The sequence below is a fragment of the Periophthalmus magnuspinnatus genome, chromosome 2 (genome assembly GCF_009829125.3).
Source record: "Periophthalmus magnuspinnatus isolate fPerMag1 chromosome 2, fPerMag1.2.pri, whole genome shotgun sequence".
NCBI lineage: Eukaryota > Metazoa > Chordata > Actinopteri > Gobiiformes > Gobiidae > Periophthalmus > Periophthalmus magnuspinnatus.
In genome coordinates this window covers 16,686,342-16,710,860 of record NC_047127.1, presented here as the reverse complement: position 1 = coordinate 16,710,860, position 24,519 = coordinate 16,686,342, and the positions used below count along the sequence as shown (strand labels likewise).

The 24,519-nt window shown below is 41.7% G+C and overlaps 2 protein-coding genes across 3 annotated transcripts; one reads left to right on the top strand and one right to left on the bottom strand.

Moving 5' to 3' along the window:
• The first annotated feature begins 824 nt into the window (after positions 1-824).
• On the top strand, positions 825-21,394 carry cdadc1 (cytidine and dCMP deaminase domain containing 1). Of its 2 annotated transcripts, XR_008649001.1 has the most exons (12): positions 867-1,010; positions 2,560-2,669; positions 4,175-4,352; positions 5,218-5,518; positions 5,817-6,026; positions 6,485-6,609; positions 6,712-6,761; positions 7,192-7,367; positions 7,651-7,840; positions 8,024-8,063; positions 8,633-11,736; positions 21,379-21,394. XR_008649001.1 is itself a non-coding variant. In XM_033977797.2 (11 exons), the coding sequence occupies exons 1-11, from the start codon at positions 920-922 to the stop codon at positions 8,728-8,730; spliced, it is 1,569 nt and encodes a 522-aa protein (XP_033833688.2). In that variant the 5' UTR covers positions 825-919; the 3' UTR covers positions 8,731-11,803. The 2 variants fall into 2 exon arrangements, 1 of the variants encoding a protein (XP_033833688.2); XM_033977797.2 differs by lacking the exon at positions 21,379-21,394 and having other exon boundaries at positions 825-1,010; positions 8,633-11,803.
• cab39l (calcium binding protein 39-like) lies at positions 13,806-24,519 on the bottom strand. The gene is made up of 9 exons (XM_033980839.2): positions 24,342-24,519; positions 22,323-22,453; positions 21,591-21,755; positions 20,508-20,626; positions 20,209-20,377; positions 16,998-17,057; positions 16,790-16,855; positions 16,504-16,647; positions 13,806-15,718 (listed from the first exon to the last, which is right to left on the bottom strand). The coding sequence occupies exons 2-9, from the start codon at positions 22,422-22,424 to the stop codon at positions 15,539-15,541; spliced, it is 1,005 nt and encodes a 334-aa protein (XP_033836730.1). The 5' UTR covers positions 22,425-22,453; positions 24,342-24,519; the 3' UTR covers positions 13,806-15,538.

Below are 24,519 nucleotides of genomic sequence, written 5' to 3'. Positions count from 1 at the left end.
ATGTGCATTGATTTAAGGGCTTTCAATGTTTTTATTTTTTGCCGTTACTCAACTAGTTTTTATGACGATATGGAAAATAAATATTTTTTCTTCTACTAATTTGTGTGGTGGAAAGTGTTTTTTGGGGTTTTTTTTTTGTCCATTTGACCCATCCTTAAGTATCTGAGTTAAACCTGTCAGGAACACTGGCCAAACCGGCAAACTCTATAAATCCACTAAATGCTCTTGGAATTTAACCTTCCCACTGTAAGTATTAGCAGTATTTTTCTTTCAGCTTATTTTTGCATTTCACGTTCTTAAAATAATTTTTCTGTCATCCTTTCAAGTATTTTTGATATCAATTTCATTTATAGTTAAAACTTTTTATTATATTTTATTTAGTTATTTTTTATTACGACTATTACGTCATGTGGTGTTTGCGGAAGTAAACTCTGGAACGCCAAGCTAACAATGGAGACACCCGGCCATCAGCTTCATCCGGAACAGCTTTTAAAAATGTGATTTTTATTGGTTTTGATAAGCATGATTAGAAATTACACCAAAACCTGAAGCAAATATTTTGTTTTTAATTATTGTAAATAATAAATTTGACAGTTACATCTCTTGTTGGGCGTCAAAAGTTGTGAAGTACGTAACATGCGACAAATTTGAGCAAAATGTGAAATACTACGGCTGTCTGGACTTTGCTATAACAACGCAATCAGTACATGATAATAACAATACCACTATTATTTTATGTTAGTGGTATTTTCCATGTATACCCCTTATGTACACACGTAAAACGTTAATTCTGAAGGGCGGTCCGGATGTTTGTTGAGATAGTTGTAAATGGGGTTAGTCTTCGGCGCAGATCAGCTGTTATCACCTCGTCACGGTTTTACTCTTTCAGGACCTTTGGAGCAGGTTAGAGCCATTTTGCATGGAGGAAAGCGGTCCACGGAGCCGAACAAAGCCGGACCGAGCAGGGACAGCCCGGGAGAGGGGCGTGCAGACGGACAGTAGAGGACAAGGTGAGACCGGGGAACCGAACCTGCCAAGTTTACCAAGGGTATAGACACGGACATTGGGTTTAAACAGCCAGTGCACTCGACTTAATAATGCTATAATACCAGTAATTAAAGTGTTGTTACCGCATCAAAAACAGACCTGGAGTTGTGTTTTGTTTCATTAACGCACGTTTGAGTAATTCTACATTATTGGGTTGTCTACATCTCCAAAGCTCAAATTTCTATGTTCCACCTTGTGATGTCATGAAGTGATTAACAGCTACAGCTTTTACCGTTTGTCAGTGGCGTGCGGTCTGGGCAATTAAACTTTGCCAATTCAATCTAAAATCATCAATCACGTGTTAAAACTATAATCAAAGAGTTACCCATTATATCCAAATAATCCCTTTTTCCAATCACTTCTGCTTGTGTGAAGCATGGTTGAAGTCAGTGTCCTTTTAGTACATCCTACTGGTCATTGAGTAGTCTGCATCAAGCCTGGTTTCGAATGTCTCATTATCTTGTGTTGTAGTCATAGACTGTGTATATACTAGTCTACAAATCTAAATCTACGTTTATGTCATAGACTTCTTTATTTAGCTATAGTTGTATGGTTGTAATCATGTGCTCTGGAGGCCATGTCGTGCCACACTCTTTACAACCGTAGAGGCCAGCCAGTTGTTTTATAGACATGTGCATGCGTATTGAGGACTACTGCCAGCTCAAACAACACTGAATAAACCCCATGACATGAACGCATGTGTGGAGATTTCTAATTAGTGCGCAGCAGGAGACAACAACAGCAGTGCCCACTTTCAACACAAGTGACTATAAAAACACACTTAGTTTCACGATTCTAGTGATTAGATGTTGGTTAGTAATACAGGCATTCATTTAATTGTTCAAATGGTGAGCTAGCTTCAGGGTTTGTATAAAATGGAGGATTCGGATGCAGCAGTCAAGTGCCAGCGGCTGGGGTAGCTAGGAGCCCATCTGTTCTGTGACCAACATTGAGCATTGAACATTGTTAGTTGAATAATGGGAATATTGCATGTGTGTGGACAACCATGTGGCTGTTCTGGACATGCTCCGCTTCAGGGAAATACAGGATAGTTCTTCAGGAAATATGTGGTTTTGATTTATATCTGTACAAATCAAAGCCTGCTGCCCCTGTCTGACCAGTGTCCCTGTTGTTGTTGGTATCTCTTCATGAATGTACATTTTGTGTAGTAAGCTCTACACACATGTGCATATGCCACTTATGGTTCTAGATGCATAATGATAATTACATAGATGAGTTACTCCTACACCTAATTTATGCATCTGAGCCTTCAGTACTGTTGTTTTCTGTTTGTACAGACGGGGTGGCAAACACAGTCCAATATATACAAATATTAATAAACTATGTAGGTCTAGGTTTCTCTAGTTTTCTCCCAGAAGGGCTCAGTATATATGCATTTAACATGTCAGTAAAAAACATACTAATTTGGATTGTAGTTTGCATAAAAAGTGGCTTTATTAAGTTATTATCTATCTATCTCTCTCACTCTCCCCCTCTTTCTCCCTCCTTTAGGACAGGCTCCTCGTCTGTCCAAAGGAAACCTCTTCACTCTGCTCAGTTTGTGGATGGAGATTTTCCCTCAGGATCAAACAGAGGGCGACCAGCAGCACCGAGGGGAACAGGTCAGTCTACAAACCATGTTCTAAATACGAAACACAAATGCATATAAGCTCAATAGAGTAGCTGTCATATTAATGCGACAACTCTTTTCTTTACCACTACTTGTCTAAAATCTCACTAGAGTTAAAAAATATTTTGGTTTTACCCATTGCCACACAAAGTCTGTAAAATCTGCTGGTGCAAAGAGAAGTGAAGATGTTTCACCAAAGTTAAAACAATAGATGTACATTCAAAGGTAGGCATTTTTAGCTTGGAAAATTATTCACATGATTATAGAGTTTAAAAACTCAAGGGAGCACTTCCTGTATTACTAATTGATAATAGCACTCCTCTGGAGTTGGCTCTTCCGAAGCAGAGCCAAGTTTCCTTTCCACACCATCTGGAGCGCATGTGGAACACTCTCCAGAAGGAGCAACTGTGCCGTGTCATGTGACCAAATAAGATGAAGCTCAGAGTTGTAATAAATATCGATGCTTCTACAAATGAAAAGTTTTCAGAAGAGTCTCTGTGTTAATGGTCATGTGAATAATGAAGGCCAAGTTGATCTGTTATCAAGTTATTTAGGCTGATCATTAAATAAACAGATACACAGCCTGAATCATTTTTTGATAATCATTTTATTCCCAATCTCCTTTTGAAAAATATTTTGCTCAATTTGCTGCAATTGTCCTGATTTGAATTCAGTCCAACTGATTATAGTGTTATCTGCAGTGATGTGGCTAAAACACCTAATCATTTTATCTTAGTGTTTAAAGTTTCTAAAAATGAAAGTTGCAATGCATTGTGGGCAATTTCAAGCGCTCCAGCTATTCTTCCAGTGGTCTGTGACGGTTTGGTGCAATCTAGGGCTGTGCAACAAATAATGTTTAAGGTCTATACCAGGCATATCCTATGGCCTGGGGTCCAAATGCCCTCAGACCTGTTTTTCTGCCTTCAGGGTTCTGGTTGAGCTGGCCTATATACTTTAAGTACCGGTAGTACTTTTTACAGTAACTGTTTGAAAATCTACCTTTGTGAAGCCTATCAAATATTTAGTGTCATTTTGAGGATTCAACATTGATGAAAGTCTGGTGGTACATTTTGACCTGTTATAATAAATGCACATATTTGAATTATTCACTGCATTGACCACCAGTCTATAGCTCCCGATCGGCCCTCTGCTTCATCTGTTTTGATGACACCCTTGGTCTATATTTTCTCAGTATGAAGGTAATTTTTTGAGGTAATTGTGAATTAATTTTTGAGCCCAATAATAATGCTTATGATGAGTTCACTCTTGTCTTGATTTGGATCTGGTTTGGGCCCAGTTTGAGTCTTATGTAAATATGGTTTAATAGCTGGGCCTTTGGAACCTCTAGTCCTGATTTAGTTCCAAGTTTAGTTCCCGTTTTGATGTGGTGACTATGTAAGAATGAACACAACTTTAGTATATTCTGTATCCAGCCAGTAGGTCTTCTTGTGGTTTAGATGATTTTGTTTAAGGTGTTATAATGTATGTGTATCCCAGATAAACCCAGTGGGCCTGGTCGTGGTGAAGGATGGTAAAGTCTTGGGTCTGCACTCTTCAGGATCAGAGCTTCACGCCGGACAAGCCGCCATTTTAGAGCACAGAGCCAAGCTATCACATAGCAGTTTGTACTTCTCTAGACGGCCCTGTGCCACCTGCCTCAAGATGATCATCAATGGTAAAAATATAAAACTGCAATCAAATACTGCTACTGTTACTACTGCTAATGCTGCTACTACTATTACTCTTAGTACTGCTTCTGCTACAATTTGTACAGCTTCTACTGCTAATACTACTACTACTACTAATATTACAATAACTGCAATTACAACAACAACTACTACTACTACACTACTAGTGCTACTACTACTATTATTACTACCACTTTTACTACTATGCACAACATAACACTAACCATGAGTCATAGTAAAGATGCTGGTGCCAGGTTATAGCATGAAAGCTAATTTAACCTGTAGTTCTTGAGCTCATTGGTGTAAATACTGGAAGACTAAATGTATAAAGGTAAAAAAAATTACCGCAATAAATAACACTGATACAAGGGCACCATCAATATGATAAAATATATAAATATATGAAATCAACTTACACTCATACACACATTCTATATACATTCACTCTAATCATTCAAAATATCGTGCAAACATGTTTAGATATCATCCTCTTGTCAGACTACTGCTACTACTGCTATTACTACTGCTAACTACTACTACTACTGCTAACTACTGCTGCTAATACTGCTATTACTACTGCTAACTACTAATACTGTTATTGCTACTGCTACTACTTACATCTATTACTTTTGCTACTACTATTAGTTGCTGCTGCTGCTAATACTGTTTTCACTGATCTCTACAATCCCTGCTACTACTTCTACTTTGATACTGCTACTACTACCACTACCACCAATACTACTTCTACTTTTATTGTATCGTCCTCAGTAAACTGCCCTTCAGACTCTTGCATAACCTTTTAGTATAAGATTTCTTTTATTACTTAATTATTTTATCTCTTCTTTTCTTCAGCTGGTGTCAGTCAGATCTGCTTTTGGCCCAGCGATCCTGAGGTGTCCATGTTGAGAGGACAGACTTCAGAAAACTACACTTCCCATGATCCTTCAGTGCTCAGTATCTCAGAGGAGGCAGCTTTAGACGCATTAGCTTCAGATAAACTCAAATCCAACAGTCGAGCTCATATCTGTGTCCCGCTACAGCCGCTAATGCCTGGGCTAGCTCAGTTTGTGACCGAAACCTCCAGAAATGGTGATTTTATGGAGAAAGTCGCAGAAGATGATCCCGAAGTGGACCTAGAGCACCTTTATAACAGGTGGGGGCGCTACTGAGACATCCTCTGCTCCTCTGACCCTTTCCTCTGCATCCTGTGATTTGATCCTTGCACGCTGGGTATCAACATGCACTGATACACACACTGGTTCTGATTCAGTTCTGGTTTAGTCTTGGTTTACTCTCGCTTTAGTCTCTGGTTCAGTCCCTGGTTCAGTCCTGCTTTCACCCTGGTTTAGTTTGGGTTTAGTTCTGGTTCAGCCCTGGTTTATTCCTGGTTCCATTCTGGTTGAGTCCTGGTTCAGTCCTGTTTTTAGTCCTGTATTTCCTGTCTTTTTCAGAGAGCAATTGCGTGCCCTGGCCTCCCTCTCCTCTCGGTTCTTGGTTAGTTCTTCAGAGCAGCACCAGCAGGTCTTGTCCCGCATGAACTTGGAGAACTTCTGTGTGGAGCCGTATTTCTGTGGCCTAAGACACAACATGGAGCAGCTGGTTCAGGTGCTGTCTGCGGTGGTGGCCGGGGTCCCAGGCTACAGTAACTACGGGTTCTACAGGTAAAGGACAGAACACTAATGTCTGCTTTTTCTGGTGTCATAATTAATATTCCTATATTACACAAAATTGACTCTTGTGAACTTTAAGCCGATGTAATGTATATAATGTTGTTGCCTCCCCCAAAACATACATGGAGTTGTGTTTTGTGATGGGGAAACATTTCAACATTGATCAAAATGGCACAATATGGGCCCTTTAACTACAATGTATGTAATACGGCAGTAGGCCTTTGGTCTTTTAGTTGATCAGCCAACCAAATGGACTTTTCAGAGCTTTTAACCATGTTATAGTTGTTTGCCTTCTTAAGTATTTGGAGTGATTCATGCATCGTCCCCTTTTAAAGGATTAATGGATGATCTTTCGTCAACGGCAGCCTTAATATGGAGATCATTAGTTCACATTCATTTCACATTCACCCTCTTTATCTAACTTAACTTTAGCCTATTTTCTCCCCCAGGCCAAGTTCAGACACCTCTGCTCCTCCTCAGTCTGGTCCAGGTCATGGTCCAGATCCTGGTCCGGTCTCTGCAGAGGTGGCGGTTCACTGCATGGTCCAGGCTCGGCTCCTTTCCTACAGAACAGGTAGGGCGGGAGAAGAGTATTTACTGGAGTTATCTGCAGGCACATTCTTGTCCAGTCTATCTCATATGCAAACTGTGACTAAACCTGTGATTTTCATTCCAGAGGACCCTAAAGTGGGCGTAGGAGCTGTCATCTGGGCCAAAAGAAGCCAGGTGAGTTCAACACTGTCAAACAGGACTCTGTGGTGATGATTCTTATGTAGCCACAGCAGAGTGTGCAGTGACAAACAAGCCTCTCAAAGCACATTGTAAAGTACAATACAAGTGAAGTGTAACCCAGTACGAGTGTAACCCATTCCTATTATGACTGTCCTGTTCCAGTCCTTTGGTGCTGGTTTGGTTTGGTTAGCCCCTTTTAACCCCATATCTCCTGCTTTAGTCCTTCTTTAGTCTTTTTTATTTTGGTTTAGTCCTGGTTTAGTTCTGCTTCAGTCCTGCTTTAGTCCTGTTTTAGTCCTGCTTTAGTCCTGCTTTAGTCCTGCTTTAGTCCTGCTTTAGTCCTGCTTTAGTCCTGCTTTAGTCCTGCTTTAGTCCTGCTTTAGTCCTGCTTTAGTCCCTGTTTAACCCCTCTCTTTTGTTGCAGTCTGGCTGTGGTCCTGCTCAGATGGGGGGTCTGTACCTTGTAGGTTGCGGGTTCAATGCCTACCCCTCAGGTTCTCACTTCAATGAGTTTCCTCAGATGGACGACAAACAGGAGGACAGACAGAGGAGAAAGTACAGATATATAATACACGCCGAGCAGAACGCACTCACATTCAGGTACTGGTACTACTACTACTCCTCCTCCTACTCCTACAACTACAACTACTACTACAACTACAATACCACTACTTAAACTATTATCTACTACTACTATCAATATTATTACTACTATTGCTTCTAATTTTGCTACTACTACTAATGGATAATACACACTGAGGAGAATGCACTCACATTCAGGTAATACTACCACTGCTACTGCTATCACTATCACTATCACCATCACCACAAATAAAAATTTACCAGGGACTAAACCAGGTCTTTCTTCTTGTTTCTTCTTCAGGACTGGTGAGATGCGTTCTTGTGATGCTTCTCTTCTGTTTGTGACCAAATGTCCCTGTGACGAGTGCGTTCCTCTGATCCGAGCTGCCGGAGTCTCTCACATCTACAGCTCAGATCTTGACCAAGGACGAGATAAAGGAGATATCTCATACAGGAGGTTCAAACATCTGCAGAACATCCACAAGTACTGCGTAAGTCCTGGTTAAGTCCTGGTTAAGTCCTGGTTAAGTCCTGGTTAAGTCCTGGTGTAGTCCTGGTGTAGTCCTGGTGTAGTCCTGGTGTAGTCCTGGTGTAGTCCTAGTGTAGTCCTGGTGTAGTCCTGGTGTAGTCCTGGTGTAGTCCTGGTGTAATGTTGATCCCCTGTGTGTTCACAGTGGCAGAGGAGGCCAGATCCTTATTCGCCTCACCACTTCAGTAAGTCCTTCATCTTTTCATTATACTCTGCTAAACCATATAGTTTAATTAAATTTTGTTGAAATATTTGTATTAGTAGTATTTGTATAATTTGTATATTTTATGAAGAATTGTCGTGTGGGAGCATGAGAAACTTGGGCTTGTGGGCGAAGCATTGCACAGGGACTGCAGATGGAAATTAGCTACTTAGCTATAATCTGGTGCAGAACATCTCTGTTTTATGCTTAATGTCTCTGTTCATGGTCCCTTAAATAAAGACTAATTTAAACTAAACTAGAATCTTAGAGCTAACTGTAAGGAGGGTTTGAACAGGGCCTGGGAGAGATCACTAGATGACTCAAACATGCATGGATGACATCAACAGTCACGTGTTTGATGAGGGAGCAACATTATAACATGGTTAACGTTTTAAACAGCAAATTCCACCATAGAGCTCAGTGTTACTGCATCTAATGGCAGACTTTAGAGTAAATGAGGCTAAAACGATAGCTGTTAGCTTTGAAGTATTTTTGTAGGTCTAAAGTTTTACTAAACAAGAACAATTCCAATTTCTTCCTCTTGCTTTCCAGACGGGTATTTGGGAAAACGCAGTCGACAGATGGAGCCGGATCTCCGAAACTCTAAGAAACTTAGCACTCATCGAACTCAAGATTCCAATGGAGAATAATCATCAAAAATATGGACAAAAATGTTAAAAAAAATACCCAACATTTTCTGCCAAAGCTGTGACAATATATCATGTGACAGTTTTTACCGGATTTCTTACAAATCTTGGTCTAGAGCTTTATCATTTGCAAATTTTGTTTTGAAGGCATTATAGAGGTTGATATAGATCACAACATTCTGAATTTTTAGAGTTAGTGGCAACATTATGAGTTGGCACTAAGGACATTTTCTCCTGCAAAAGAGCTCATCTATAATCTGACAGAGCTGCTACAGTTTAATAACAAATATAAAAGTCTACAGCTCTGATCAATAATTATTTTGTACCTGACTCTAAAACAAGATTTATCACTGATACAGACTCTGGATCAGACACAGATCAGCTGAACCTTCCTCTCCTAAAAGAACATGTTTCTGACTCTGTGTGGAGGAGATTTATTATTGTGGGGCAGAAGTGTCCTTTATCTCCCTCTGTTGTTTGCAAGCAGTCACAGTAACAATGACTACTACTACTTTCACTACTTTCTGTTTCCATTTTGCCAGATAAAGGTTATATATTTAAAATGGCTCCATGGACAAGAATGAGGGAAGAAAACGGAAAGTAACATATTTTGTCTGTTGTGCTGCCCATAGTTCTGTCAGTGCCACTCAGAGAATGATCAGGGGCATTGCTCAAACAGACAAAATTTGTTTCTTTGCTTTTTTCTGCCTAGTTTTTGTTTGTCTTTCGTCCCACAATAATTATTTCCTCAACACATAGACTCAAACATGTCACTTAAGGAGAGAAAGGTTCATTTCAACTGTGCCAAAAGTCTGTAAATGTGAGTGTGTCTGCAGTGTCCCTGTGGTTTCATTCTTCACTGGTTTTCTACTGTTGACTTGATTTTTTGTTTTGTTTTACAGTCGGATACAAACTAAATATTTAGCAGAGATGTAGACTTTTATATTTGTTATTAAACTGTAGCAGCTCTGTCACATTTTCAATTTAGCATTTGGAGCTTTTACAGGAGGAAAATATCATTACTCACCATTAACATTCATATAAAGTTGACACTCGCTAATAAAGTTCCAAAGGTTGTGACATCATCTGCATAACCTCTGGACTGTGGAATTAAACAAAACTTAAATTGTGAAAGTTTTATCAAAATATTTTTGTGAAGTGGAGTTTTTAAGACACAGAACTGAAAATTACCAGATATGTAGCAGAGAAGTTCAACCAATGACCTCATGAGAGAGACTTTAGATTTTCAGTTGTTTTAACTGACGATAATATCAGCTTTTAAACTAAAACTAAAAGGGAAGAGGTTTTTTTTGTTTTTTTTATCCACAGAAATGTTCAAATACTGCTTTTTGATTGCTTCACAATGATTCCCAGCTGAAGGCTTGTTGTGGCCAGTACTTTAAAAAGATTAAAAACTACATTAGATGCCCTCCCACTGGGCTGCAAGATTTATCACTTACTTGCAAATCACAAAGATTGCAATGATTTAGGTAACTACTGCAAAAACAACAAAATACCTGTGCTGCATATTTATCAGAGTTTTACATCAGTGAAGTGGCAGATTATGGACAAATGTTGAGAAGAAAATTACAAAAATACAGGAAATAGCACTGAGTTATAAACCGGAATTCCTCTATTCATGTCATCAGCACCAAAAACTCAAAATACAGAGACAAATTCTGCACAAGGAAGGCATTTTTCTGACAATTTAAACCTTCATTTAAAAAAAATAAAGGTGTTTATAATTTATTTATTATTATTTATTATAACTATTGTGCAATTTAGACAAGTTTACGCCCATGTTTACATTATGGTTGCTAGGTAATTAGGCCAGTCATGATAACAAATTTTGAAGTTATCCGTGTATGTTGAAGTGTGATATATTGCTGAACTGAACATAGACGATAAACAATAATATTGAAACCAAACCATAAAGCAGAATTATCACAGCAAAAGTGTTCTAAATGTACAATATTGTTAAAAATATGAGCTGCCATAATTACATAACAGAACACTGAAGTAGCTTGTTTGTATATATAATGAGTCATAGAAGTTATTTAATTCTCTACAGCTCAAATCTTATAGTACAAAAAATATATCAAAATATTTCCATTAGTGCAAGGAAAAGTGCCCATGATAAATGTTGAACCACAAAAAGTATTGTTCAGTCTGTCATGTACTGAATGATAAGTCAATACAGTAACTATAGTGACAGGCCTATAGGTAACAGTTATGGACTGACCTCTACATCATCTGCTGCCCCTGTCCAACCAGGAAGTAACATAATAAACTACACCTACATTTTAAAAGATTAGTGCTGATAGTCAGTCATAGCAACAGAAGCTAACAGGGCAACTAAAGCTGCGTGAACAGGCCTAAAATCTTATATTTTTGAATGTTTTATTATTTATTTTATGGTGCAAGTTGAGATAATGCTAGTAGGTGACAAATTTGCGTTTTGCTAACGTGAACTACCCCATAACATTACCTAACCTTAACAAACCCTAGAAATAATAACAGCTGTAACTGAACAAATGCATGTCAGACAATTTGGAACATTCTAGGCAAAGCAAGAACATCTCCATGGAGACAAGCAAAGGGCCTGTGTTTCATGTGGCAGGCATAACTTGAAAAGAAAGCAGAAAAGTCAAAATGAAAGTAACAATTTGAAACTTAAAATTGGGTGCATGCATAAGTCATCTGTCTTTTCTAAAAATGAAAAAAATATATGTGGCATCAAATTTTGAATGTTGTTCATTCACTGGACTTATTTGGATCATTCCAAATTGTCTTTACTTAGATACTTCTCTTATTGAATCCAGCAGCTATTGTTAGCTTGATTTAAACTGCTTCTCTCCTCAGCGCACTAAGGGGGTGACACTGACAAGTTTAGTCCTGGTTTAAACCTTTAGTACTTGTTTAATTCTGGTTTACTGCATGGAGATGCAATAGTTTGGAGACAAGTCCGAATTCTTAGGTGGAGTTTCTGTGTAACTGTCAGATTCAGATGTGTTGACCTGGTTTATGGTGAATATCTCTGTAATTACTGGGTTGAAATGAAATAAAAACTGGCACAAATTTCTGCATCTTCTCTGTCAGTGTAAATAAACAAAAGTCAAATGATTTTTTTCACAGTAGCTTCAGAACGTGGTGGCTTTATTCAACCCTAAAGTCATTATCATTGTCAGTTGGAAGGACTTTAAACCATAAGATTAATATGATGAGTTTGTGGAGCCGATCCCAAACTAATAATGAGAAGGTTCAAGATTTGTGGATCAGATGTTTGGAGATTACTTTAAAAACAGTGAGTTCCTAGTGTAAGGTATTTTTTAACAATGTAATACTACCCCAGACGCCTGTAGCCCTACTCACCAAAGACCCCCACCCTGAGAGGGTCATAAAGTAATATACAGCACTGGGGCCAAGAAGATAACACCTATGACCAAAGCCACTTCTTATCTGTGGCCCTGTTCACCAAGGACTGAGTGCCCCCCATCCTGTGAGGGTCATAAAACAATGAGATTGATTGACTTAAAAACGCACATTCAGGGATTTTGCCAAAAAGGTTTTTAATGTGTAACCACATGTTGCCGAGAGGAAGACCTGCCTCACACACTGGGAGTCCTATAAAAGCTGGAAACACAAACATCTCAGGACTCTCTTCCTATCCTTTCCTGAGAGTCCAGTGCTTCATTGTTAACTTTACCTGTGATGAACTCATTAAACCCTTCTGACTTATATTTCAGTCTTAGTCCTCTTTGACGCTTGCATCAGAAACGAACATTTCTTACACTAGTTATTTTTGATTCACATAATCTAAAAATAATTATAAATTAAATACTCAGAGACAAGTTGCATCCCATATTTTTATTGATTTTGTTCGTACAATGCAGGTGTTAAACCAGAGTAGTTTAGCTGCAAATCAAAAACAAGAAATCAAAATCATTTCTAGTTATAGTTTAATGATTTGCCAAAATGTAATACTGCCACAGCTAACTGCTAACTCCAAATGATGGAGAATGGATTTATGGCAAAAGTAGAAAATTGAGAAAATATTAATTAGTAATTCAATTTTGCAAGATTTACAATAATTACATGTGTTTATGTTTACAACGAAGACTGGCGTGAATTATTTTTTTTCCCACTGGAATTTTCAGCTCAAATTTCAAATATTCCAGTAGATCTGTCCCGCCTCACGCACATCGACACGTGCAGCACAGGCCTGGAGTGTGCACGTAATCAATCTGCAACCGCACGCGCTCAAAACAATTTGAGTCTGACTGGTTGAAGCATCACAACAGCAAAACAAGCCCAAAAATCAAACTTTTGTTACATCCAGTTGAGAGAAAAGCACAGATATCTTCCCTGTCACTTCCCACTGCACGTTTTTCACTGAGATAATAGTCCGTATCTATGGTACTGACGCCAAAACAGGCTAATGAACGTGTACCTGCGCCGCCATGTTTGTTTTGGTTCGTTTGGGCGGGTCACCTTTGGCTCCTCCAACACATCAATGATGCCCTGTGATTGGTTCGCTCGCCCGATTAACCTTGCAGCGTGAACTTGTCATTTTTAGTGCTAATTATTTCTAAATTTGGATTTACAAATGTGACTTTTAATCTGCAGAGCAAAATAATTTTAAACGTGGTTCTAGCAATTTTCAAGTTAATTACTTTTGCACCAATATTTTATTTTTATTTATTTTTTGGTAGTTTTTCAGTTATATATTTGAGTTTGTACCAGTCATTTCAATGTAATTTACAGCTTTAATTAAGTTACCATTGTTTTGTGAAAAGTAATATCTTTGCTTATTTGCGGCTTGCAACAGACTGACAAAATGGCTAATGCGTCCAATGGCATTTAAACTGTTAGTACACATTATAATTAGATCTTCAGCATAATTCTCTTCGTGAGTGAATTGGCAAATTGAAAAAAAGGGTACATTTGAAAAAACTGTACAGAAATATTTAAAAAATGGACAAAATTCTCCAAAATTATTAAAGGTTCACTGCTTAATCGAAACATGTTCTATTAAATTAAGCTCCCCCAAAATAAAAAAAAACCAAAAACATGAAGTATTCGAAAAATGAAAGGCACCTCTTTGATCTCCTTAATCAATATGCAAAAGATAAGTAAATGATGTCCAGAACAATAAAAGCCTCAAAGGATTGCACTCATTTCAAAATAAAAGCATGAGAAAAAAATTTTTAAAGACACAATTATTTGCAAAATTTTCTTCATTTTTACAGAAAGTGCTATCAGCTGTCAGCAAGGAGAACCAGCTATTAAAAATTGTAATATTTAAACATATTAAATAATTCTTCCTTCCTCCGTAGTAAAGAGTATTTTACTTCTATGGGGTATTAAAGATGAAACCTTACCTTTTTAAGGGGTATTTAAAGAGGGAGTATTTTACTTTTATGGGGTATTAACTGTAACACATAACATATTTAGATCACCATGTTTTCTTATATAGTTTTGAAAATGCTATATTCATCAAAGACAAGATTGTTTTATAAGTTTTTGATGCTCCCTCCATCCCCCTTCTCTTAGCGCTCTGAAGTGGAAGTGATTTAGTGCGAAGAGCAATCACAACACAATGAGAGTGCATCCCGGTAATGAAGCTACCGCACATCGCATCAGCTTTGTGAAGATGTTTTTGTAGTAAAAGAAAAAAATCAAATCTGTCAGCTGGACACAAATGGATGAACAGCCACTCCTACAACTTTGTGTCCAGTTGACAGATTTGAATGTTTCTCTTACTATGGATCATACCTGAACGATTGAAAGATTACACAGACATCATATTTTAGTATATTTATAAAGAATTGTGGTGTGGGAGCATGGCTTGTGGGCGGAGCCTTGTACAGGCTCATACTGCTAACTGTCAGGAGGTCTCAACTGGGGCCCAGGAGAGATCGCTAAAATATTCAAACATGCATGGATGACAAAACCTGTTGTTGATGAGGAATGTTATAAAGCTAAAAAATTTTTTTGCATAATACCCCTTTTAAGTAAAGATGAATGCAGAATTAAAATTGGAAATGTATTCTTAAACCTGGCAAATTTTACAAGGAATTTGTCAAAAAGTATGTTGACATTTGCTGAACATTTTCAAAATTTTATGTTAAAGTTAAATTGTGTTTATTTTGTCTGATATTTCTAAGGACTGAGATGTACAATTTAAACATATTTGTCAACCTGGATATAATCAGACCAGTTTAAAATTCATAAAATGAAATAATTTTGAGTTAAATTCATATTTTGTAAGTGTTAATCAGACATTTTTAAGGAATAAAATTAATCTTTAATCTAATCTTTAATCTTGTTTTAATAAACATTTGGGATTCAAGTTTCCCCTGGAATTTTCTGCACAAATTGCAAAAATATTCCTGTAGGAAAATTGTAACAGTTTTATTAATTTTGATTTGAATAAATGTCGATTTGTGAATTTGTCATTTTTTTAGAGCAACTTATTTCTTATAGTAATTTAAAATTTACGAGGCAGAAATTTAACCAAATTTGTAAAGATTTTTTTTGAAAACATGGCTCTAGCAATTTGCAACTTTCAAACTACAAGACTATTAGGCCTCTTCAAAATAAAAATTCTAAAAATGGTATTGGTTGAAATGGTTTGTTTTTAATTGCTGGCCCTCCAAAGCTAAGCAAATCAAAAACATGCGATGGATGAACAAAACAAAAAAATACAGGAAGTGATCAGTGATTGAGAACCTTCACAATAAGAGTCTCCCAAGTTTCTTATTTAAATAGACTGATTTAGTTTGTGTCTACGGTTCCTATGGCAACGGCTTTAGGAGGCGGGCTTCTTCAGGTCACGGATCTGTTTGATTAAATAGGTTTTCTCATCGTTGAACTGTTCGTCGTCCGTTCGGTCTTTCTGGAAGTTGGACAGGAAGTCGATGAGTTTGGTTTGATTCTTCAAGAGGATGTCCACGATCGGCTGGGTCTTGTTCGGGTTTGCTACGAAAACCTGAAGGAAAATATGGAAAGAGATTAGTAAAATGAACAAGAGAAGAGGAGAGCGTCAGAGGAGGCAGGAGGCAGATGAGAGGGGCAGAGGAGGTAGAGGAGAGGGTCAGAAGAGCAGAGGAGAGGGTCAGAGGAGTAGAGGGTGCAGAGGAGAGAGTCAGAGGACCAGAGGAGGCAGAGGAGAGGGTCAGAGGACCAGAGGAGGCAGAGGAGAGGGTCAGAGGACCAGAGGAGGCAGAGGAGAGGGTCAGAGGACCAGAGGATGCAGAGGAGGTAGAGGAGGGGGTCAGAAGAGCAGAGGAGAGGGTCAGAGGAGTAGAGGGTGCAGAGGAGAGAGAGGACCAGAGGAGGCAGAGGAGAGGGTCAGAGGAGTAGAGGATGCAGAGGAGGTAGAGGAGAGGGTCAGAAGAGCAGAGGAGAGGGTCAGAGGAGTAGAGGGTGCAGAGGAGAGAGTCAGAGGACCAGAGGAGGCAGAGGAGAGGGTCAGAGGAGTCAAAGATGCAGAGGAGGAAGAGGAAAGGGTCAGAGGAGTAGAGGATGCAGAGGAGAAGGTCAGAAGAGCAGAGGAGGTAGAGGAGAGGGTCAGAGGAGCAGAGGAGGTAGAGCAGAGGGTCAGAAGAGCAGAGGAGAGAGTCAGAGGAGTTGAGGATGCAGAGGAGGAAGAGGAAAGGGTCAGAGGAGTAGAGGATGCAGAGGAGAAGGTCAGAAGAGCAGAGGAGGTAGAGGAGAGGGTCAGAGGAGCAGAGGATGCAGAGGAGAGGAGCAGAAGAGCAGAAGATGTCAGACCTTAAAGACGTGGAAAGCCTCAAACTGTATATTAGCGCTCTTGTCTCGCAGTAGGTTCATCATGAGTTTGAGATTTTCTGTTTTGCTGATGTAACGTGTCATCACCGTGAAGTTATGTCGGTCCAACAACAACTCACCCAAAAGCTGCAAGAGAACAGACTCATTTAGTGTTCGGTTTAGTCCTTGGTTTAATACAATCTTTATTTAGTATTGTTCAATCCTTGTTAGAGTCTCAATGCTCCAAGTTAAATAAATCAGTAGTCCCCCCGGTCCAGTCCTGGTTTACCTTTAGAGACTGGCGTTTGGTGACATAGTTTTCAGAATGAAGCAGCTTTTCATAATCTGCAAAAACCTGAAAATAAAATTTTATTGAAATATTTCACAAATACACAAAACAATACACAAAATCATACTAAAGGAACATTTTTAGGCATTTGAAAAATTTCATTCCAAATTTGACAAGTTGGAATGAAAAAAATGCAAATTGTACTCACTGCGTCATAGTTTTGTTCAAGAAATTCAGCCACCAGAACTTTATGTCTCGTAAGTAAATCCTAAAAGAAAAAAAAAAGGGGTATTTATATTATTTTACTCTTCACTGTGGCATGTCACTATAAGGAGCAGCAGATTTTACTTTACAGAATGTTAATATTGAACAAAATTGAGTATTCTTGATCACGCATGACCCAGAGACAGTGGAGTGGTTGGGTGTGGCTGGAGATAGGAGGTAGATGAAAACAGGAATTTTATCAGTACTCGCGCCTCAAATGCAGTAGAATACAAGATTACTCAAGTATCATTCAAAATACTCAGATCATGAAGAGGGAAGACTTGGTTCAAATTCCAAATGTCCGCCTCTCTTTTGGTAACCTGGCTAACTCCAGATTGACATGTGCAGTGATCTGAGTTGAGTTCTACACATTTATCATTTGTCTGGGATGGCTCGCACTGAAAGAGACTGGAAGACTAATCGAAGACTTATCAAACAAATAGTCAAAGCTGATTGGTCAAAACACCACAACAGAGGAACAAGCTGAAAAAAATCTAACTTTGTGCCATTTGTTCAACTGGACTTAACCAGACATCTTTTCCTTTCTGTGAAAATAAGCTCAAGTACGTTTGTGTTGGTCCGTGTGTGTTGGTCGGGGTGTGTGGGGGTGTGTGTGTGTTGGTCCGGGTGTGTTGGTCGGTGTGTGTGTGTGTGTGTGTGTGGGTCCGTGTGGGGGTGTGTTGGTCCGTGTGTGAGTATTTTGGTCCGTGTGTTGGTCCGTGTGTTGGTCCGTGTGTTGGTCCGTGTGTTGGTCCGTGTGTGTGTGTTGGTACGTATGTGTGTGTGTCTTGGTCCGTGTGTGGGGGTGTGTTGGTCCGTGTGTGTGTGTGTGTTGGTCCGTGTGTGTTAGTCCGTGTGTGTTGGTCCGTGTGTGTGTGTGTGTTGGTCCGTGTGTGTGTGTGTGTTGGTCCGTGTTGGTCGGGGTGTGTGTGTGTTGGTCCATGTGTGTGTGTGTGTTGGTCCGTGTGCGTCTGTGTTGGTCCGTGTGTGCGTGTGTGTTGGTCTGTGGGGGTGTGTGTGTGTTGGTCCGTGTGTGTGTTGGTGTTGGTCGGTGTGTGTGTTGGTGTTGGTCGGTGTGTGTGTTGGTGTTGGTCGGTGTGTGTGTTGGTGTTGGTCGGTGTGTGTGTTGGTGTTGGTCGGTGTGTGTGTTGGTCGGTGTGTGTGTGTTGGTCGGTGTGTGTGTGTTGGTCGGTGTGTGTGTGTTGGTCGGTGTGTGTGTGTTGGTCCATATGTGTGTGTGTTGGTCCATATGTGTGTGTGTTGGTCCATATGTGTGTGTGTTGGTCCATATGTGTGTGTGTTGGTCCATATGTGTGTGTGTTGGTCCATATGTGTGTGTGTTGGTCCGTGTGTGTGTGTGTTGGTCCGTGTGTGTGTGTGTTGGTCCGTGTGTGTGTGTTGTTCCGTGTGTGTGTGTTGTTCCGTGTGCGTGTGTTGGTCCGTGTGTGTTGGTACGTATGTGGGGGTGTGTTGGTCCGTGTGTGTTGGTGTTGGTCGGGGTGTGTTGGTCCGTATGTGTGTTGGTGTTGGTCCGTGTGTGTGTTGGTCTGTGGGGGTGTTGGTCCATGTGTGTGTTGGTCCGCGCGCGCGTGTGTGTGTGTGTGTGTGTTGGTCCGCGCGCGCGTGTGTGTGTGTGTTGGTCCGCGCGCGCGTGTGTGTTGGTCCGCGCGCGCGCGTGTGTGTTGGTCCGCGCGTGCGTGTGTGTGTGTTGGTCCGCGCGCGCGCGTGTGTGTGTTGGTCCGCGCGCGCGCGTGTGTGTGTTGGTCCGCGCGCGCGCGTGTGTGTTGGTCCGCGCGCGCGCGTGTGTGTTGGTCCGCGCGCGCGCGTGTGTGTTGGTCCGCGCGCGCGCGTGTGTGTTGGTCCGCGCGCGCGCGTGTGTGTTGGTCCGCGCGCGCGCGTGTGTGTTGGTCCGCGCGCGCGTGTGGGTGTGTTGGTCCGCGCGTGTGGGTGTGTTGGTCCGCGCGTGTGGGTGTGTTGGTCCGCGCGTGGGTGTGTGTTGGTCCGCGCGTGGGTGTGTGTTGGTCCGGGTGTGTGTTGGTCCGGGTGTGTGTTGGTCCGGGTGTGTGTTGGTCCGGGTGTGTGTTGGTCCGGGTGTGTGTTGGTCCGGGTGTGTGTTGGTCCGGGTGTGTGTTGGTCCGGGTGTGTGTTGGTCCGGGTGTGTGTTGGTCCGTGTGTGTGTTGGTCCGTGTGTGTGTTGGTCCGTGTGTGTGTTGGTCCGTGTGTGTTGGTCCGTGTGTGTTGGTCCGTGTGTGTGTTGGTGTTGGTCCGTGTGCGTGTTGGTCCGTGTGCGTGTTGGTCCGTGTGCGTGTTGGTCCGTGTGCGTGTTGGTGTTGGTCTGTGTGTGTTGGTCCGTGTTGGTCTGTGTGTGTTGGTCCGTGTTGGTCTGTGTGTGTTGGTCCGTGTTGGTCTGTGTGTGTGTTGGTGTGTTGGTCCGTGTGTGTGTGTTGGTCGGGGTGTGTGTGTGTTGGTCGGGGTGTGTGTGTGTGTTGGTCGGGGTGTGTGTGTGTGTTGGTCGGGGTGTGTGTGTGTGTTGGTCGGGGTGTGTGTGTGTGTTGGTCGGGGTGTGTGTTGGTCTGTGTGTGTGTTGTCAAAAAATAAAAATGGACATAACCTGCTAAGCACTATGTTCTAAATACGAAGTGCTCATGGGTGCACTTCTGTCTCCATTGATTGTGGATCCAATTCACTTTATATTGAAAAACTGTTGCTCCCTCTCTCTGTAACTGTTGCTGCTCACATTTTGGTCTTAACACCAGGATCATGTAGAGCAGGTCAATACAAACATTTTATTTCACTCAACATTAATAATGAACAGATCAGGCGCCTTCTTTTCCCGAGGTCGATCCAGCTAACATTAGCAACACACTTGATTGACAGCGTGGCTAAGCGCCTGCTCCCTGCTAAACCAACGGTGTGGGCAGGAAGGGGCAGCCAGATTGGCTCTTTGGTTGCTATGATACTCGCAGATGGAATTCCTAATACGAAACTTGGCTCCAAATTGGCCCTTATAACTGCTAGCCTCGATGATCTTCATTTGGCTGGAGCTGAACGCCATGGGTGACGTCACACTCACTTAGTGCACTTTATACTGTTCTCCCACACCACAGTGCTGCTCCGTGATTGATCTGAGCAGTGTCAAGGTTAATGGTTTGTACCTTGAAGGTGGCGAATGCGTCCGAGGCGATGTCAAATGTGGACATCTCAACATAGTGGAAGAAACGATGGAATTCATCAGAGTGAAGCACAATTTTAGCCAAAGCCTCGTGACGAATGCACTCCCTCAGCATGATGCCACAGTTTAGAGCCACCTGAGGAGTCTCATATCTGCAACAGACAAGAGAGAGAGACTGGGCTCAGCCCCGGTCCCAGCCCCGGTCCCAGCCCCGGTCCCAGCCCCGGTCCCAGCCCCGGGCCCAGCCCCGGGCCCAGCCCCGGGCCCAGCCCCAGTCCTTACCCTCTCAGCAGGATGAAGAGTACTTCACTGTGGGAGCAGAAATACTCAACTGTGGGGCTCCTGGTACCGATCTGTCTCCTCAGGATGTTATTAAAGATCTGACACACGTCCTTCTTACCCTGAAACATACAGGGAAATATACAGGATTATTCATTTTAAAGCGGGGACTAACGCGGGGACTAACGCGGGGACTAACGCGGGGACTAACGCGGGGACTAACGCGGGGACTAACGCGGGGACTAACGCGGGGACTAACGCGGGGACTAACGCGGGGACTAACGCGGGGACTAACGCGGGGACTAAAGCGGGGACTAAAGCGGGGACTAAAGCGGGGACTAAAGCGGGGACTAAAGCAAAACTATTTCTTTGGGATTGGCTCCACAAACTTGTAGTTTTCACATTGCCTAGTTAGGTCGACATAAATGAGCATTCACTCCAAAAGCGGTGCTTGGACCACTGTGAACCCAACAGTCGCATTCTGGACTGCAGTAAATGGCCACTCCAAGAGCGCTTCAAACAGGAGGTCTCGGAGCAGCTCCACCCAAACTCTTCAGCAGGTGAGTGCAGTGTGAACACTGCCAACCTACACAAATTTAATTATATTTAAACCATGTATTATGTATTAGTATGAATAGGTGCTGCAGAGATGCTGTTGAATCAACTTAATATGAGCCACACTCTCCTGTCTGGGTTTGTCTGTGTGTCGTTTTTCAACGGATTCAATCACATCTTTGGGGTCTGAATAACAGCACCACTTTCTGAAGCTATAGTAAAAAAAATGATTTCACTTTGGCACAAAGTTTACCATCTTCTCTGTCAGTGTAAATAAACCAGTTTTTGTTTCATGTGGATCAGCCCAATAAGTACAAAGATATTAACCATAAACCAGGTCAACACATCTGCATCTGACAGTTACACAGAAACTCCACCTGACAATTCTGATCTGTGTCAGCTCAGGTTAAACTAGAGAGATAATAAAGTGTGCTGATGTCACATGAACATCAAATGATCACAACTTCTTGAAACGAACTGTAGTGACTGAAGTAGTGTTAATAGTACTTTTAGTAGTATTCTTAGTAGTACCTCAAAGTCGATGAGCTGCAGGTGCTCCACGAGGCTGAGGAGTAGCCCGCTGGTGTAGAGCTCCTGGGCGAGCTGAGCCACAGTCTCAGTGTGAGGCTCTTTATCATTACTGCCATACAGAATCTCCTTCATAGACACCAGACATTTGGACACCTCCTCTGACGCCTATGGGAAACACAAGTTAGAGTCATCACATTTAGATACCTCTGCCTCTCTAAAGCCTTATGGACAAATACAGGGACATGTTACAGTCAAGGCATTTGGACACCTCCTCTAAAATCTATAGAGAAATACAAGGGAATGTTAGAGTCAAGGTATTTCACCACATTCAGTCCCCCGGTTCAGTCCCCCGGTTCAGTCCCCCGGTTCAGTCCCCCGGTTCAGTCCCCCGGTTCAGTCCCCCGGTTCAGTCCCCCGGTTCAGTCCCCCGGTTCAGTCCCCCGGTTCAGTCCCCCGGTTCAGTCCCCCGGTTCAGACTTGTTCTCTTTCATGGTGCTGATAACTTCAACAGAGGAGTGTGAGAACATCACAAACTCTAGCTAACTCTCACATTCACTCCATATTTATCTAGAACTGAACCAGGACTAAACAAGGACTAATCAAAGTCTGAACCAGGGACCGAACCAGGGACCGAACCAGGGACCGAACCAGGGACCGAACCAGGGACCGAACCAGGTCTACACCAGGTCTACACCAGGTCTACACCAGGTCTACACCAGGTCTACAACTCACCTTGTCAGCCTTCTTCTCCTGCTTGACCAGGATGTTGAGATTTTCCTTCAGGATCTTGACGATCTCGCTTGGACTTTTGTGGGATTTTCCAAACAGCGGCATATTGGAGCTTCACAATAAAACCACTGGACCTGGAGCACAAACAACACAACATGCTCTTAATTTGAAATCCTGCACTCATCTGTTGTAGTAGGCCTAACATATTTTAGTTTGTGACAGGTAATCCACCTAATTTGGTCCACAGCAAAAATCAGGGACTGACACCAGGACTAAAGGACCAGGACTTCAAATCCAAACCAGGACAAAAAGTTTAAATAGTACTAAAGCAGGACTTAAGCAGGACTAAAAGAAGGACTAAATACAGGACTACTATTGTAAGTTTACACCAGGTAAAAACAGGTCTAAAACAATGCTAAAGCAGGACCAGAATGGGACTAAACCAGGGCTAAAGCAAAATTAAAGCAAGGTTAATAAAGAACTAAATCAATTCTAAACCAGGGCTAACTCAGCATTAAACCTGGACTAAGCCAAGGACTTAACCAGGACTAAAGCAAGGACTAAACAAAGACTAAACCAGGTCTAAACAGAGACTAAGCCAAGGACTAAACCAGGTCTAAACAAGGTCCAAACGAGGACTAAACCACATCTAAATCAGAACTGAAGACTGCAGATGGCGCTCTTATTTTGAAAGGGTGCAGCAGATTGACTGGTAGGTGCGACAGTCTGATCTCTGACTCATTGTACTCTCACATACTTCAAATATCCCAGAAGTACTCAAAGATAATCTTGTCAGAGTACTGCAACCCGAACAGACACAGGTATTACTGAAGTAAAACCTGAAATATGCCATCGCTGTGTGGCCTGGAGCAGAGTAACAAAGACATAGTGGTTATAGAGGCTTTGGGCACAGAAAGGCAGCCATCACACACAATGTCTTGCCAAACAGCACAATGGCACACAAAATGAATTCAAGAATCTACCACCTTGTCAAAAATACATTGAATTCAGTCCCATGTGTACATAAATCAGGAGTCATTTTAAAGGCGCACTGTGTAACTTTTCTGGTACTCTTCTTCATGGAGGTGTTATTGCTTTGCCAGGAATGTTCCACAGTATGGCATTAAGCATATCTATCTCTATGGATACAAGCAGGAGAAGGCATCTGGGCAAGTATATCCAGCTATAAAATACCTGTATAACTTGATTCCGATACTAAGGAATAAACTTGATGCTCAATACCATGAAAAGGGTTCATTTCATCAGGTTAATTTCTGTCCTGTGAATGGGACTTTTAGCATCAACGACTATCTAGTTTTTCTTTGTGTTGTGTTGTCTCAGATACTTCACTATCATATTTAAAACCACTCAAAAAAAAAACAAAAAAACAGTCCTGGTCAGTGCTGCAGTGTAATGTCTGGTTAAATCATAATTCAGTTTCACATTTCAAAATTTTAGATCCAGTTTTAGTAGCACTGAAGCTGTACTAACCATCTTTTATTCTGAGGACCTCACTGTACTACCGCAGTCGAATAAAAAAACAAAAAAACAACATAATTTTATTCTGAAGGACATGACCGGACGCACATTTGCTTTCCTTGTGCGTCGCCTTACGCTCATTACGCTGCCCGTGTAAAGTAACGTAGAAATGGCACAAAAAGCACAATTTTACAAGAGTTACAGACGTGGACTTATGCTCACGGATACGTTCTAAAGTTGTCTATTGATATGAAATAAAGCTGGTTCGTTCGTGCATAAAAGCCTGTGGGTTGGACCGAGTAAACAGTGCCAGACAATGTGGATCTGAGGCTACACCCCTGTCCTCGAGCAATGCGCACGGATCCAACGCATTACGCACAAGCCCGCACGTTAAATCACCACAATCACGTACTTTTAAACGGTTAAATGCCTATTAATACGAGTTAAGTTTGATTTTTTTGCCCTGTCAGTTCGCATTGGAGTTGTCAAGGGCACAGTTCCGCGCAGGGCTGGAACTGGTTGGACGAAAGAGATGGTACTTACAGCGGGGAGGGCTTCTCACTCCACTCGGCGTCACGGCTCGTCGGTGCCCGGGTCAGTGGGTGAGAGAAGAGCGGTAGATTCGGGTGAAAAACCGACAAGAAACAGCACAGAAACGAGCGCTTATGTCCATCAGATATCGCTCAAACCGTGCCTAAAGTTGGAGACGAGGAGACACGAC

What these genes read in the sequence shown, in the direction of transcription:
- cab39l (XM_033980839.2), bottom strand. Translation starts at nt 22,424, where the DNA reads ATGCCGCTGTTTGGAAAATCCCACAAAAGTCCAAGCGAGATCGTCAAG. An exon ending in CTCTTCATCCTGCTGAGAGG is followed by an intron (nt 20,378 to 20,507) that starts GTAAGGACTGGG and finishes TGTCTGTTGCAG; the next exon opens with ATATGAGACTCCTCAGGTGG. An exon ending in AGGCTTTCCACGTCTTTAAG is followed by an intron (nt 15,719 to 16,503) that starts GTCTGACATCTT and finishes ATTTTCCTTCAG; the next exon opens with GTTTTCGTAGCAAACCCGAA.
- cdadc1 (XM_033977797.2), top strand. Translation starts at nt 920, where the DNA reads ATGGAGGAAAGCGGTCCACGGAGCCGAACAAAGCCGGACCGAGCAGGG. An exon ending in GCTCCTTTCCTACAGAACAG is followed by an intron (nt 6,610 to 6,711) that starts GTAGGGCGGGAG and finishes TTTTCATTCCAG; the next exon opens with AGGACCCTAAAGTGGGCGTA. An exon ending in TCTGGGCCAAAAGAAGCCAG is followed by an intron (nt 6,762 to 7,191) that starts GTGAGTTCAACA and finishes CTTTTGTTGCAG; the next exon opens with TCTGGCTGTGGTCCTGCTCA.